Source organism: Pygoscelis adeliae, unplaced genomic scaffold (assembly GCF_000699105.1).
Source record: "Pygoscelis adeliae isolate BGI_AS28 unplaced genomic scaffold, ASM69910v1 Scaffold186, whole genome shotgun sequence".
Taxonomy (NCBI): Eukaryota; Metazoa; Chordata; class Aves; order Sphenisciformes; family Spheniscidae; genus Pygoscelis; species Pygoscelis adeliae.
Window position 1 is genome coordinate 2,830,284 of NW_008825071.1, and position 15,137 is coordinate 2,845,420.

General features: G+C 43.3%; 1 protein-coding gene across 1 annotated transcript in view; it reads right to left on the reverse strand.

Annotated features, from left to right (window-relative positions):
* Positions 1-13,590: 13,590 nt before the first annotated feature.
* Positions 13,591-15,137, reverse strand: part of F13A1 (coagulation factor XIII, A1 polypeptide) — a 61,077-nt gene continuing 59,530 nt past the window's right edge. The window contains exon 16 of the mRNA XM_009326530.1: positions 13,591-15,137. Coding sequence (XP_009324805.1) covers positions 14,994-15,137 — 144 coding nt within the window. The 3' untranslated portion in view covers positions 13,591-14,993.

Consider the following 15,137-nt stretch of genomic DNA (forward strand, 5'->3'; position numbering starts at 1 on the left):
GCCCTCAGGCTACTGATGCTCTTACCCTCACATCTCAGTGCCTGATTTCCAAGTTGTTTGGGAACTCAGTAACGTACTCAAGGCTATTGAGTCAAACAGAGCCTGGCTCAGAGCTCAAAGGTATTACAAATCTTCCTGTCAAACCTCCAGGGGACCACGCTAACATTCAAGCTACAGGATATATAATGTACTTTAGCACAAAGTTGATTCATTTTCACATCAACAGTCTGTATATGTGTTAGTATTTCAAAAATCAGTAGGTCAGTTTAAAGGGAAAACAATTGGTAATGCTTTAGAATCAATATCGACTGCACTGACTGACTCAAAGGCAGTAGAAAGCCATCAAGGCTGTAGCAATACAATGAAACAGGCTTTTATGGAGATATAGCTGTGGCTAATTTTGAATGAAAGGCATCAAAACATCACTGGATGTTCTTCCAGGGTGCCAAAAAAGTTGCATCGGCGAGTTGTTCCGTATCACTCTGAGCCACTCTGGACCAGCCTTCAGTGTAGCGAGACACTTAAGACAACTTACACATGCGTTGAGAGAGGAAACACAGGTGAAAAGTGTTTCCAAGGCTGACACAGTAGTAAAATTTTTGATTTCTGATGAAAAAAGAAAACCTGGTTGGAGTACGGAGATGACATTTCACTGTGCTTGCCACACAGCAATGCTCAATGATGTACTTCTCAAGAGAAATTTCTGACTCAAAGATGACACAACCATGTCAAGTTTAGCGTTTGCACTAGTATCAAATTAAATTTATCAAAGATTCAGGATACAAGCATCCAACCTGGGCTAATTAAAAGTAGATCTCTCTGTTACAATCAAATACTACCTCTTAGTTGATAAAGAGCACAAAGCCAAACCAAGACCTGATGTAAACTAGTCCAGCTCTGACACAACAGCTGCTTTTGGTATTACTTTTACCTGTCTTTATAACGCAACAAAACATAGTTAATATTGATTCTTTTAAAAGCTGGCACATTATCAATGCTCTTATATGTGTTCTGGTAAGACACATCTCTTCCTGAGAGGAGCCATGTGCTTTCATTGAAGTCAGTTGGAACCAAGCACTTTTTACTCATTACCTTTCAAAAAGAGCCTTGTACCTCTGAAAATCAACTCTCACCAAAAGCAACCATCTGGGGCATTTGTTGCTGAGATGTTACATACAGGATAACTTTAACTCCTCTACCTACCTCTACATTATATACAGAATTTATAATAATCTAGTGTAATGATACCATGTTTCTAAAACTTTTTAAAATCCACAGCCCATGTAGGTCTTTGGGAAAAAAAACCTTCCTGACCATCACACAGTTTTTCATTTGAAGCCGAGTAAGAATTAGCCCATGCTTTCAAAGATTGTTTATTCTTATTATTTCCCCCCACTTTTTTGTTTCCCTGCTAGTGTGAAGTTTTTGTAAAAAAAAAAAAAAAACCAAACCCAAAAACCAGCAGTGGTTGTTCTGAGGATGACTTTCTGAAGTCTGTGGCTCAGCATTGGTCCTTGGCTCCAGGCCAGGCTTGCAAGCAGTGTCATCCCTTTCCAACCATAAAAAAAAAACAAACAAACAGAGAACTGGCTTGCACAAGGATGTCCAAAAATCAGCTGCAGAGCTAATTTATCCTGAATCACCCTCCTGCTCTCTGTCTTGTTGGCCTCATTGCCTCCCTTGGCAAATGATTTATCAGCAAAAATGTTTCCCCCTTTCTCTGGATTCAGCAGTGGGTTCAGTTCTTTCCTACAGTATGGAGCTATGGTCCCTGTTCAGATTCTTTGATTTTCTTCCCGTTAATCCCCTTGATTTTCCTGTAAATTTTTGGGAATCACCTAAAGCCAGTAAGTGTGACAACAAGAGAAGCAACAGCCAGACTTCTGAAGAAGATTTACCCGCTCTTCTTTGTGTTATCGTCTATCTTTTCTGGTGTGCACTAGAAAGACTAGTGCTGCTCCTGGAGCTGACTTCATTGCCCCATATCCTTTACCAGGAGCCTATTAGTGTGGATTGCAAGAGTGAATGGATCTACTGTAACCCAGCCAGACATCAACAATATGCCCCAAAATTCATGAAGCACAAGAAATAAAAAAGGAAGAGGAAAAACCACGGTTGTCTTATAATTATTTGGTGTTCTCACATGTTTCTTATTTTATTTTCAAGGGACAGAGAGGGAAGCACAAAATCAAATCTCTCTCGCCCCCCTCACCGATCACTGTGATGGGTCTTTTTGGCCAAAGTGGAGGGCAATGGATTTTCTCATCTCTGATGCTACAGGCACTTGCCAAACTAATCTCAGTTACCTCCCATCAACATCAACCTTTAAATCCAGGCTTCCACTCCATCACCCTGGATTTGTGTTGCACCCCAGCCCCAAACTGGTAGGCTCACTGTGGGCCTGAAGGACTGACAGTCTCTGGTCTGTGTCACACATGCTGACCCAGACTGTACAAGTCCAGCAGCCTTGTTGGTGGTGACTTTCCCTAGGGAAGCTCACCAGGCTGGGATTTGCCTGAAAACCCTGATCCTACTGGAAGATAAAAACAGTCAACCATCTGGATACGTAACATCAATTAATACAATAAATCATTAAAATAAAAAAATTATAAGAACTGGACAATGAAGTCTTTGTAAAGTTAGTTTTTGCAGTGGCCCATCATTTCAGCCACTATTGTCCCACCGAAAGCAGTGTGGGATACTCCCACTCTCAAGCTGTAGTCTACCCCAAACATGTGTCACCGCAGATGTTCAGGGCTGAAAAGGGAGATCCTACCACCAGTACAATGTCCACACATACTCTGCACCTTGGCCAGGAATTTTGCCTTCTGCCCTTAGGCTCTCTGACGCTCCCTCCATTTGGTTTTTGTGGGTACTGCAATGTGTCTGAAGTTTCTGTCCTAAATTCAGAAAGGCGAAGGAAAGAGAGAGGGAGCCTCAGCAAGGGCTGGGGGAAGGGGTCATGGAGCACCACAAGCCCCAGATTGCCCTGCTTTTTCTCCCCACCGGCTATTCAAGCACTGCTCAGAAAGCAGAGTTACTCTTTCTTCATGGGCTTTCTGTTGTACACCATGACTGCCTTTTCCCAATAAGCCCCATAACACAGAGTGGTGAGAAGCCAAAAGCTACCTGGAAAATTTGGATGCTCAGTTAACAGCTGATTTTTGAGAGGAGTTAGACTTCCTGCCGTATTTTATGGATTCAGCGTGTGACCCTCATTAACTTCTCCTGCAGCAATGAGTACGCTACCTCTGCACACCTTGTCTTGTGCCTGCAATCAATCATCCAGAGCTGCAAACACCTGATCACTCATCCCAGATGGACCCACCAGTCCACCACCCGAGGAGTGCTGTGCCAGTGAGGGCACACACAACCTAAACAGCATGACCCTCGTCTTGTTCTTCTGCTAATCCCTTCCCTTATCCACTACGTTTTCCCCCACTCCTGCAGGAAATGAAACTGGGATCCAGCAGGCAGAGGTTGCACTCAGTTCACAGTCCTTCTTCCTGCCCCACCGCCCACTCATCCTGGCCAAGGGAGGGACTATTCCTGCAGAAAGTGTGTAATTGATATATACAATGGTGATGACTGCCCTGCAAAGGGGCTGACTTAGGATCAGTCGTGCACTCCTGTTTCTGAGCACTTGACTTTGTGACCTATTAATGTCTTCTATGTAGACCCAACAAGAGTAGGGGAAGGCAAGTACCTAGGACGGGCAAATTCCCCAGATTCTCTTTATGTGGCTGGACCTGTCAGGTCAGAGCTGCCAACCGTGCACAAAGCAGACAGAATCAGGGGGAACGCAGCTGCTAAAATCTTGGCAAGATTGCAGCTTCAGCCTGAAGCTGAATGGGCAGCATGCAGCCCACCAGCACTATTATTTTAGCCCATGGTTTGTTCCTAAGCACCCCTTTTCTAGGGACAAGTTTTGTGCAAGAGACCTGCAGGCTGAACAAATTGTAGTGTCTGAAAGCCTCTTTAAATATCACCTTTTTCAAGGCCTTTCAGTTCTGGCACTAAGCTCATGTGAAGTACCTCTGAGGCACTGGAGAGGACAGAAAGCTTTTGGGTGATGTGGGAAGGAGAGGGACCACCTGGTACCCAGCCCTCCTCTGGCACTGCAAGGAGATGTGTCACCTTCCCAGCTTGGCCACCACTACTCTAAGTTGCTATGAGCATGTTCAGGGAGAACACTTTTCCCAAGGCTTGCAGTCCAGCTTGGAAAAATACTGTTAATTGTGCTTCTGTTGAATGTTCATAGCATCAGGCCCTTTGGGACAGTAGGAGATACACAGATGTGAGCGACGTTGCAGACAACAGTGCCACCAAAGCAGATAAGCGAAATGCAACACTCTTCCACCACCACACATTTTTTTTCTGAGGTCTTAGCTCATTCTTTCTTCAAATACCATTAAATGCTGCTTTTCATAATTGCATAATTGTTCAAGATCCAATCAAGCAGCACCCTATTTGACAAATCAACCCACTGAGTAAATTGCGCAGTAGCATCTGGATCAGCAGGTACAAGTTGGGCTCTCATCAGTTTCTTTGACACAGTGGCAAAACCAGATCAGAAGCAGAAAGCCCAGAAAAAAATCGGAAACAGAAATTATACCACCTGTTACAGGAGTTCCCAAACACAGGCCTGCTTAGAATCATGAAAAGTAGCTAAAGAAAAGCTATGTAAAATTATTGTTGTCAAGGAAAGGCATTCACGTAGACAAAAGAAGAAAAATAAACCTCACTTTCTTTTCAATCCAGACTGGCCTACTGAGATCTGATACCGTAGGTACTGCTGTGTGTGCTTCTTATTAACTGTATAGTGCTGCGCTTGCTCTAAAAGCCAGAGTGGACTCTCTTGGTAGTTTTTGCTTAGAGACCGGGTAATATCCATTCCATGTTCAATACAGAAGATGTTATAGAACAAATTCACACTGCTCTAACACTCTAAAAGACTCAAGCTATTGTTAATGGTATCTGGCCAAGAACTTACAGCTGATCTGCTTGAAAGCAAAGCAAGCCCATTCCATGGGGTTTGTTACTCTGCTGCGATATTGTCACTGTTATAGCATTGGTTCTGCACAAAGTACAAGAAACCTAAAATAAAATTAAACAGCATTTACCTTAATACAATTAGTCCCCATACAACTCACTTAGAGAAAATTGTTCTTAAAAGATTTTGCATTTAATTTAGGATGACTAGAAGTTGCATCCTCTGAAATGGGTGAAATAGGATTTCTGCATCTGTCCCAAACATTGCACGGCCAGCAACTTGGATGCCTGAGTTGGGACTTCCCAAAACATAGCTCACTTCTGGCTGCAATAAACCTAAACCAGCCTTTCCCAGGAGAGGAAAATATCTCTATAGAGGAGTCTGGGCAGCTCCAGTGACTGTAGAGCCATTGAAGCTAATCCCCACACCGATCTCCAGAAATATGAATCCAATAAATTCCTAATATCAGAACTTTTGTCCTGGCAGCTGCCTAGTACCTCTCCCTAGAGGGGAGCTCCAGCTCTGTCCAAGGAGAAGAATGATACTGCCAGGGTGGAAAGATTCCTAGGCATTTCCAGAAGACTGGAGGGAAAGACAGTTTCTCATCATTTCCAGTCCAAACCCATAATGTCATCTGTATAAAGCACTTATTACAGCATTTTGAAGAAAGGAGGGAATTAATGGGGCAGAAAGCAATAGAGATGTTCTTGCTACACAAGAAGGGGTGTGAGCCATAAAGTCCCTTTCCTGCTCCAGGGAGACAGGTATTTGACCACTGTTTGTTCGAGCAGTGACATAAAGGAACCAAGACTCACTTGGTGACAGGAATTACAGATGTCAGAAAGAAAACTGCATAACCAGTTTGCCTGCTGGCATTTCTGTGTTCTTGATACAGCCTCTTCTGCCCCTCTCCCTCATTATTGTCCCTACCTGTCTTATTTTTTCTCTGGCAATCACTGTCTAATATTCAAAAATCATATGCAGGGACCTTTCAGCATTCTGTGCCCTATAGGATGTAACAGCCAAACTGCTGAGTATAAGAAACATACAGATCAACAACTAGCTTACAATGAAAGCTATTTTCTTGGGACCTTAAAAATTGACCAGTCATGGGGGGGATCTGGTTGGGACTATAGGTTAGCGTATGGTGACAGTCAAAAATTTATTACTGACAAAAAGGCAATGAGAAGCATCTCCTCCTACTACAAAGCATTGAGGTCATACTTCTTTAAGAAGAGCTGTAATATATTTCAACTGGCGTGAGGCAGTGGGGGTAGGTGCACTAGCACCCTGGACACTCCCAGCCCACCGTGCTCCAGGGCAAACACGGCACAGGGTGCGTAATACTGGAGTGGCCTCAGGGCCACACTGAAGAGGCAGACTAGGGATGGAGGGAGCTGTGGTAAACATGATGATGGAGAGAGAAGAAGCTGGTATCTCTGTCTGCACTAGTAAGGAGCTGAAGTACAGCAAAGATGAATGCAGTGTCTTTACCTGGTCCATTAGCTCAGTGGGGTTTTAGAAGTCCGGCTAACACAATGCTGAACAAACTAAATGCCGTTCCTCAGAAAAACTGATGTCTTACAAGAACATCCTGATGTCACACAACTTCACTAGAAAGACAGCAATAAGACACTTTATTTTACTTTCTTATATTCCTGACCCCCCCACAGTCTGAAGTCTGCTTTTTTATTTTCCCTTTTCCTCAAAATGATGGCTTTTCCCATTTGCCTAACCTTACACCTTCAGTTGTAACCACAGCTGGATGCAAGTTAATTTGCAGCTTGATGATGACACTTCCCCAGTGCTAAGTGCCTCTGAACGCAAAGGCATTTTTTTTCTTGGGCACCAGTAACGCTGATGAGGCTAACAGAGCTTTGGGAATAGGTTTTATTAGTTAAAAGCTCTTCCAGAGCTAGCTGATTGGAGCACAAAGTATTGTTTTATAATGCAAAAACTGTGGCTACCTTACTTAACCAGTTGAAAGGCAGAAAATAATTCACTAGCATGTTGCAGTGGGGTTTATAATGGCCCTGTGCAAAGCTTATCTTAGTACATAAAAATGTCTTCCTATAAACTAAACTGTTTAGGCAGCAGAGGCTTTGGAACATCATTTTTATAACAGTCCCTAAATTAGCTCAAGTTGTTTGCTTTATAAAGGACAAGAAACCCAACAAACTTTTAAGCAAACAGCAGGGTAAACTTTTACAGCTGCAAAGGGGATTTGGAGCCAGTGTACATGACCGATGATGTACATTGCATTTGGTTAAAAGGGGACAAGTTCCCAAAACATGGATCTTGGTACAATCACAAACACAGATACAGCTAGATTAGCGTAAAGCTACTTTCAATGATCAAACCGGATCAGAGTGTGGCACTCTGTAGAGGGCACCAGGAATTTCTGCTGATAAGACACCAGACCTGTGGGAGACTAGAGATTTTTTCCTTAAAGTTGGACTATTAAGAGTTCATACCTTTACTTCTGAAGGTGCATTTTGACTGTTGCTTACAGTGCACAGTCTATTTGTGCCTCCTATAGGAGTGAGCGGTAGTGGTGTGAATACTTTTGTACCAGTACACCTACACAGGGAAATATCAAATGCTTCGATGCTCCCAGATCGCACTGCCCAGGCAGGTCTTTGCCATGCAGCTGTCACAGATGCTGAGCTCTTGACCATCCCTCAGATCTTCTGACTAGGAAGATGTTTTTGAAACAACAGCTTACAGCGCTTTTGTTCGCATCAGAGTGGTCTTGGAGCACAGATTTTTTCAGCGCAGTTTTGTCTGAAAGAGGGGATTGAAGAGTGCACCAAATGCTCTCCAAATGCTCATAACCCTTCAGACCCCACGAACCCTCTAAAATACAGTGTAGCTATTGGGTACTCAACACCAGCTGTTTCACTCTACAGATCTGCTCCTGTTAAACTTACTAATGCAAATAGAGCTTAAGAGTATTAAAACTAAGTTACAGCTCACTGGATTTACCCCTTACTCCACAAGGTTTTGGCTGTTCAGTTGTCTGAAGTTCACAGCAGCATTTCACTATTATTCTGCAGGCTGTTTCCAAACAGAGGAATTTTGTAATCAGGTAAAACAACCTGAAGGGCACCACATAACCACTGTGATATTGAGACATATTTAATTTGAAGAAGACCAGAATGCAGATAACATTTAAGAGCATCTCAGAACCCTATGAATCTACATAGTGATGAAAAAATCAGATGGTTTTCAAATGTTAATGCCCTACTCCTTATCAGCAAGTTGTTGCAGAAAGCTGACCCGTGGTCTTTTCAAGGGCAGTCACACTGGTGGTTGTATGAGACAGCAGGGAATTTCATGAAACACCCCATGCAAAAGAATAAAATGTGTTCAACATTGACTGTACAGAGCTTGCAACCAGGGCAGGTTTTGAATCTATTTGTTTCAGCCACAGCTGGGTCCAGGTTTAACCTAATGAACCTGGATCCCAACAGACCCACATTCTCCCTGCACAGGTAGGCCATTCACTCATTAGCACTGTCCTTTCAAAATACAGATGCTTAAAACAGCTGTCTTGTTTTTAAATGGTACTTAAAATGATATAATATTGGGAGAAGTTCAGAGGAGAGAAACAAGAATGATCACAGGCGTGGAACAGTTTCCACACCCAAAGTGACTAACGTAGGACTCCTAAGTCTGAAAAAGACGTGATTTGGGGGAAATACAGTATAGAAGTCTATGAAATTATAGACTGCATGTTGCAGAGGGAAGAAGTTTTCCCTGACTCTTCCAGTACTAGAGATATATGGCATCAAAGGAGGTCAGTAGGGGAGTGAGGTTCAAAGTAAATATGAGATGGTTCTTCATATCTGTTGGTAGCACACCTGGGGAGCTCCTTTCCCAAACATCTGGTAGATACTAAAAGCTAACAAAGCTGCAAAATCTCACAAAAGAAAAAACCACCAAAGCTACCAAACAGGGAGACCACGTTGCATTTGTACCCAATAAGGAGGCAAAATACCTGCACCTGCAATGCCACTCATTGCTACTACAGTTTTCACTAGACCAGACATTTCCTATTTCTCATGATCGGGGTGTTATGATCCATTTGGATCGCTCAAATTTACAGGACAACATACTCTGTAAATTAAACTTTATTTTATGAACACGCTAGGAAAGAAAACAAACACTTCAAACAAGGGCTAAATCCCCTTTGTACAGACTAATCTAACATGTGAATTCACTGATTCATCACTTAATTCATGATGTTTCTAACTCACAAGTTCTCTAATTCATAACTTGCAACTCGTGCCTATGAGCAAAATAGTTACCTAGTCAACAGCGAGAGCGCTCATTCTTCCTCCTCCATCACCTTGTGGGTGTCCCCTGTATCACACCTGGAAGTAAGAAAGCCTCACCAGTCTGGCTGCCATTGGATCTGCTTCAAAAGATTTTTGGGTAAGCTGTTGTATTTATACCTTCCAGCTTGGAAGTTTGATCTACACCATTTCCATAAGTTAGTGTATTCTGAAGAAACCGTCATACAATCAATATGCAAGGATTATGGCTGCAGGAGACAGCAAGCTGCAGGTGATAACAGCTGCATAATGACCTCTAGCCCTCCCTGTCCATAGCATCCTGCCTATGCGTTGCTCTCACTTTGACCTAATGGCGCTGCTCCCAGCATACATCAGACCCTAGTAGGAGCTGTGTATTAGCCAAAACCTGAGCAGGAGTTGAGTGGGCAGTTGCGAGTCCCTTTTATTCCCAGACTAATACTGCAGAGGCCAGACAAACACAACCACATTTGGGCTGGGCTGCAGGAAAATGCCGAGCCCAGCCTGGATCTCCTCATAGTGCCCACTCGGCTGGTTTGCAACTGCTGACTGCCTCGCAGTGCCCAGGCTTCCAGCACCCAACCCACCTTCTGACTTCTCCTTTCCCATGATTTGCCAGCCTTGCAGACAAAGCTTGCTCCGGAGCCTAGCCACGGCCCTCAGCATAGGCTTAGACCTACCTGCAGAGGGGGTGAATCCCTGTGCTGCCAGCCCACATCCAGCTCCAGTGACTGCCAGGAGGTCTGCCTTCTGCCACCGCTGCCAGTATCTCCTGTCGATTCCCTGCATTAGGCAACACAATCTTGGGGCCTTCCTCTCCTACAGCTTGCTCTTCCTGACACCTGTCCCCACCAGAATCTTCCCTTTGCATTATTTTGGCCATATTTTCCCTCTTTAGTATGAAGTTCTTGTTTTCTTTCCCCAATATTCAACTCAATTTTTTCAACCTTGCCTTTAAGCACTGAGTAAATCCCTCTCATCTGCATGTCAAAATCTGCTAGCTTCTCTCAGGAACTGTCTTCCACTGCAGGTGCTACTCCAATGTACATATAATTTCCCTACTCAGCACCAGCTATCACGCCAGCTCCAATACATGGGACAATCCCTCTCCTTTCATCAACACTCACAGTATACTTCAACTTTCCTCTTTCATAATGGGGCTATTAGTTTTGGTTTAAACAAGCGCAGATACTTTTCCCACCCTCTTTAACCTGGTCATCTTCCACCATCACCCAAGTTCAGAAGTTAGCACGAGCAGCCTCCACCTCCTCTGGGGAAACAAGGACAAACATGAAAGCAATATGTTGAGGAAAGGGTGGTATGTAAGTCCCCAGCAGGAGAAAGGGGCAGGGGGTGTCACCCATCTGGCAGAGCATTTATCGATTAGTTTCAGTTCAAACCAATTATCACTGGCAGCACTAGTCATTAGAAAAGCCAATGCTGAGTCACATTCTCTGATTTTTGTTCTGCAGACAAGGTGCTGCTGTTGCTTGTGAAAGGTCACAGCTTGGTGTTACGCTAGCAACACAGGTGTCAGGACTTGTCAAACCTTTTCTGTGCTTTGTTTAGCTGTAAGGGCAATTATCTAATGACCTGATTGATGTCTACTACTTTGTTTTAGCTTTTGCTTTGCTTTATCCAATTGCATGGTGAAATGTTTGTCATTATATGTACATTTTGTAACTAGTAGACAGTAATAGCAGGTAGTTATTCTGTGTAGAATGAACTATTTATGACCCCAAAATAAAACGCAGCATAAAGGATCAGTAGCATGGGGTGATAACAGGGGCCTTGGCAGTACAGGTGCAGGATGATGTTGGAGGCCCCAGGCTACAAGTAGCTCACCAGTGGTTAATTACTGGTCATCAAAGGGTGCAACCTTAGCAGGTGGGTAAGACAAATTTTAGATGTAACAAAGGAGACAAACAACGAGTACCAAACAAATGTAAAATGCATCATGTATAGCAAATTTGGATCTACTGTGGAGTTGTGAACCAATGAAGAAAGAATAAGATGTGGTGTGTATTAGTAAGCATGCAAAAATGACCTCGGATGGATCATACAGTGAAAAGGAAGAATCATACAGTGAAAAGAAGAAATTTTCAGTTGTGCTTATCCCAGCAAAGAGGAAGAGAAACTCTCCCCACTAATGTCAGACTCTGCTTGGTGGAGGACCTAGGACGCTCATGACTTGCTGTTACATATGCCACCACCCCAGACTGAGGACATCAGAGGGGCAGTGTAGTGGTGCATATAAAAGCAGAGAAAGGGGACTATGCTAGAAAGTTTGTGAGTATCAATTTTACTTGATATAATCTGGACTATAACGGTTAGTATCATTGTAATAAAAATACAAAAATATAATTCCATCACCTAATTATCTCAGCTAACAATAATTCTTTGATTAGACTATTTTTAACAAGACTAGCAGTATATTCTTCCTAGATCTGCACGTAAGGTGTGTTTCCTTTTGCTCATAACAAGAGTTTGAATGTGACAAATTGATGGCAATTGAAGCAACCTGCTCCATAGCTTGGATGTAACAAGTTGATAACAAATGAGGTGTGCTTTCAGGAGTGTGCAGACTTTTGTTTGTACTTGGCTTCTCTGAGCTGCTGGAGTGTGGGATCTGTGGAGGCAGGGGTTTGGTTTTGGACTTTTTCCTCCCCGGTCCATCTCTGAGATGTGATGTTTGTGTTGAGGACACAAGTTCACCCCACTTAAAAGAGACCCTCCAACTCTTTTCAGGTTCAAAGATCCTCCAGATCTGGGGTTGCCAATCTGATCTTATTATTGATTGATTATTTCCTATGCATACATACAGTGCTAGCACAGCATCTTCAGTCAGATTTTACCCATGATTCGTGTGACAGCCCATCCACAGGGTGACGAGTGGCTGAAATCCTAGAGGCCATCCTTGTTTTGTCCTTAGTTTTTTGTGAGCAGCTCTGTACAGAGCGACCTGGCTGGTAATGCCAAGGGCTGTTGACATCCTTGGCCTCTATTCCCAGGCGTCCTTCACAGTCATCACTGAACTTCTCTTTGCTTCAATATACCCCTCTATAAACTATCAATAAAAATACTTCCTGTCTCGTGGTGAACGTCATTCAGCCTAACGACTGTTAGTAAAATGCCTTGGAATATTTAGCTGAGAGAAGCATGCTTTAGAAGTGGGATGTAGGTAAGGTTTCATTAGGAGCATACTGGCCACTTAATGGACTGTGACACGTGAAAGCAATTTCCAGGGGAATCTGAGGATTCTCTTTGCTGGCACTGTGATGTGCTCTGGAAATTGTCACCTTCTCTAATGCATTAGGTAGTCAGTTGTTAAAACAGAAGGAAAAACAAAGGCAAATAGTTAAACTGAGCCTGTAATTTTTTTTTTGTTCATTTAAATAAAGATAGAGCTTTCTCCTCAGCACCAAAAAAAAGCACCTTTATTAACATGGCTCAGAAGCAATTTTTTTAACTTTTAAGATGCAGCAAGTGGTGTTTATAGTGCTACTATGTAGAAGTAGATCAAAATGCAGAACACAAGACACAAGTGCAATCAGACATGCTTTATTTTAAATTCTTATTATACTGTAGTTATAAAAAGTCTGGAATGGAAAGCAGGTTTATATGCAAGAGCAAAAAATTGATAATTTTATTAGAAGATGTGGACTCTGGTAGGACTGCTTAATTACTTAACAGAGATTGTCACCTTGTGTTTGCAACACACTGTTCAGTCCCTTGTACCCCAGAGGACTTATATGGGAGACTTTGATGTTGCGGAGTTTCTAATGTGGTCACATAAGCTGTACAAAATGAGTGGGTGCCCATGCCTGAAATGAAAGCCCCCAAAGGTCTGGTGTTCCTGGATCCAGGGATATTCATTGAGCATATGACGTGGTATGAACCTTTGCTTTGTTCCACATAATTTAGCAAAAGAGTAGCCTGCATTTCTCCTCCCCCCCAGGACTTGCTTGTTTTTAACAGCTGGTCACAGGTTTTGCAGGAGGCAATGTGTGGCAAGAAAAGGAGCAGAAGGCAAGTGATGTCTCTTGTTTTGTCACTAATGAGACCACAAAATGACACGGCCGTACACAGTACAATAAAGCCCCAGAGTTTAATGAGCATGAGGCTCCTTTTAACTTCTTTGGAAGCTCAGTTAGCTCACCTGTGTTGTTTATACAGGACATGCTCTTACACACTGTGGCCAGTGGAGAGGAGTTGCCGCAGCTTGTGGCATGTGCATCTTTGCCTCAAGATGCACATGCTTGTGGCATGTGCATCAAAAGATCCCAAGAAGGATTTCAGGGGAGATGAGAAATGAATACACACACACCCCCCCACACCCCTGCTGCCCTAGCACAATGGGGTACATGGCTTAGGATGGAGCAGTCCCCTGCATGGAAGACTAAAGGAAACCACAGATTCAGAGCAGCCAGAAGGTCCTCAGGGGAGGAGCGATGCCTTGGGAGGCCCCATTGCACCTCACAGAGGAATATACTGCGAGGAAGGCAGGAAGCAGACGCAGCTTGTGGAGTTTCTGACTCTCAGGATACATCTTTATTCCTTTTCCAGCTGACCTTCCCTCCCTATATATTCCTGGGGTTTCTCATGTAACAGGACTTCATTCTGCAGTAGCTGTGATTCCCAGGAACTTTCAGGCATGGTTTAATCAAAACTGATCCCCAGGTGGCAGCTCCAGTGCAGGATATTTGCTAGGCTTGTGGGGCTGGCAGGAGAAGACCCTCAGGCTGCCCCCTCCACTCCTCTCTCCTTCACCCCATTTACCAGCTAGCAGAGCCTGGAGTGCTCTGGGGCAGCGAACCCCACTGACACACACATAGGTGGGAAATGGGGCTACAGGGTGGGTTCAGGAGAGAAGAAAAGGCAGAAAAGGAGGAAGAGAGAACACATCATACACAGGAGATGTGACCAGGAAATGCAAGTTTGGTGTGATGAACTCTGAGCAGGAGCATAAAAAACTCTGGAATTTCATCAAGCAAAGGATGGGAACAGTGTATCAACAGCATATGGGGTGGGATGAGGGCATGAAATACAGGAGTGAGTATGTGTGGGTGCCTGCACACAGGAAAGAGTAAGAGAAAAAACATAGGGAAGCAGCAAGAGGAAACAAGGAGCGGGGAACATTCTGGAGATAACACATCCCGAGAGATGCTCCCAGCAAAGCGAGCTCTCTATGAACTGGAAAATTATAACATCATAAGATAAAGCAGTCCCTTTAGCTAGAAATACCTGTTTTTATTGCAGCCTGAATGATCTACCATAAGGTTGTGTAATTCAGTCTAAGAATTTATAACACTGGGTTCTTTTTTTTTTCCTTTTCTGTGAAATATCAGGCCTTAATTAAAACTAAAGTTCAGACTTCTTTGGTGAATGGAGCTTTTCAGATTTCCCTGCAGCACTAATGCAAAAGACCTTAAATACAAGTGAACTATAGTAATAATATGGCCTAGAATTGCCTTTGATTACATGTATCTAATTTTAAGTCATTCATTATCCAGGTGCTTTTTCATGCTCTCCCCAGTCTTACCAATTATTTTTCTTTATCAAATGTTGTTCAGCACAAAGATGACTGAAATAACAATAAACAGATTTCAACTTTTCCCCCCTCCACTCCCCCAACGTGATATTTTGAAATATAGCTAAATGAGAGATGAAGGCAGCACCTTGGTTCATGGTCTCTGAATCTGGACGTTCAGCTCACCATACACATGCCTCAAAGCATCACAATTCAGGCTTGCAATCAGCTTTCGTAACCCTGGTCGTTCTGGGATGCATTTTACTTCCCAGATCAAGGTAGAGTTCATTGGGATTTG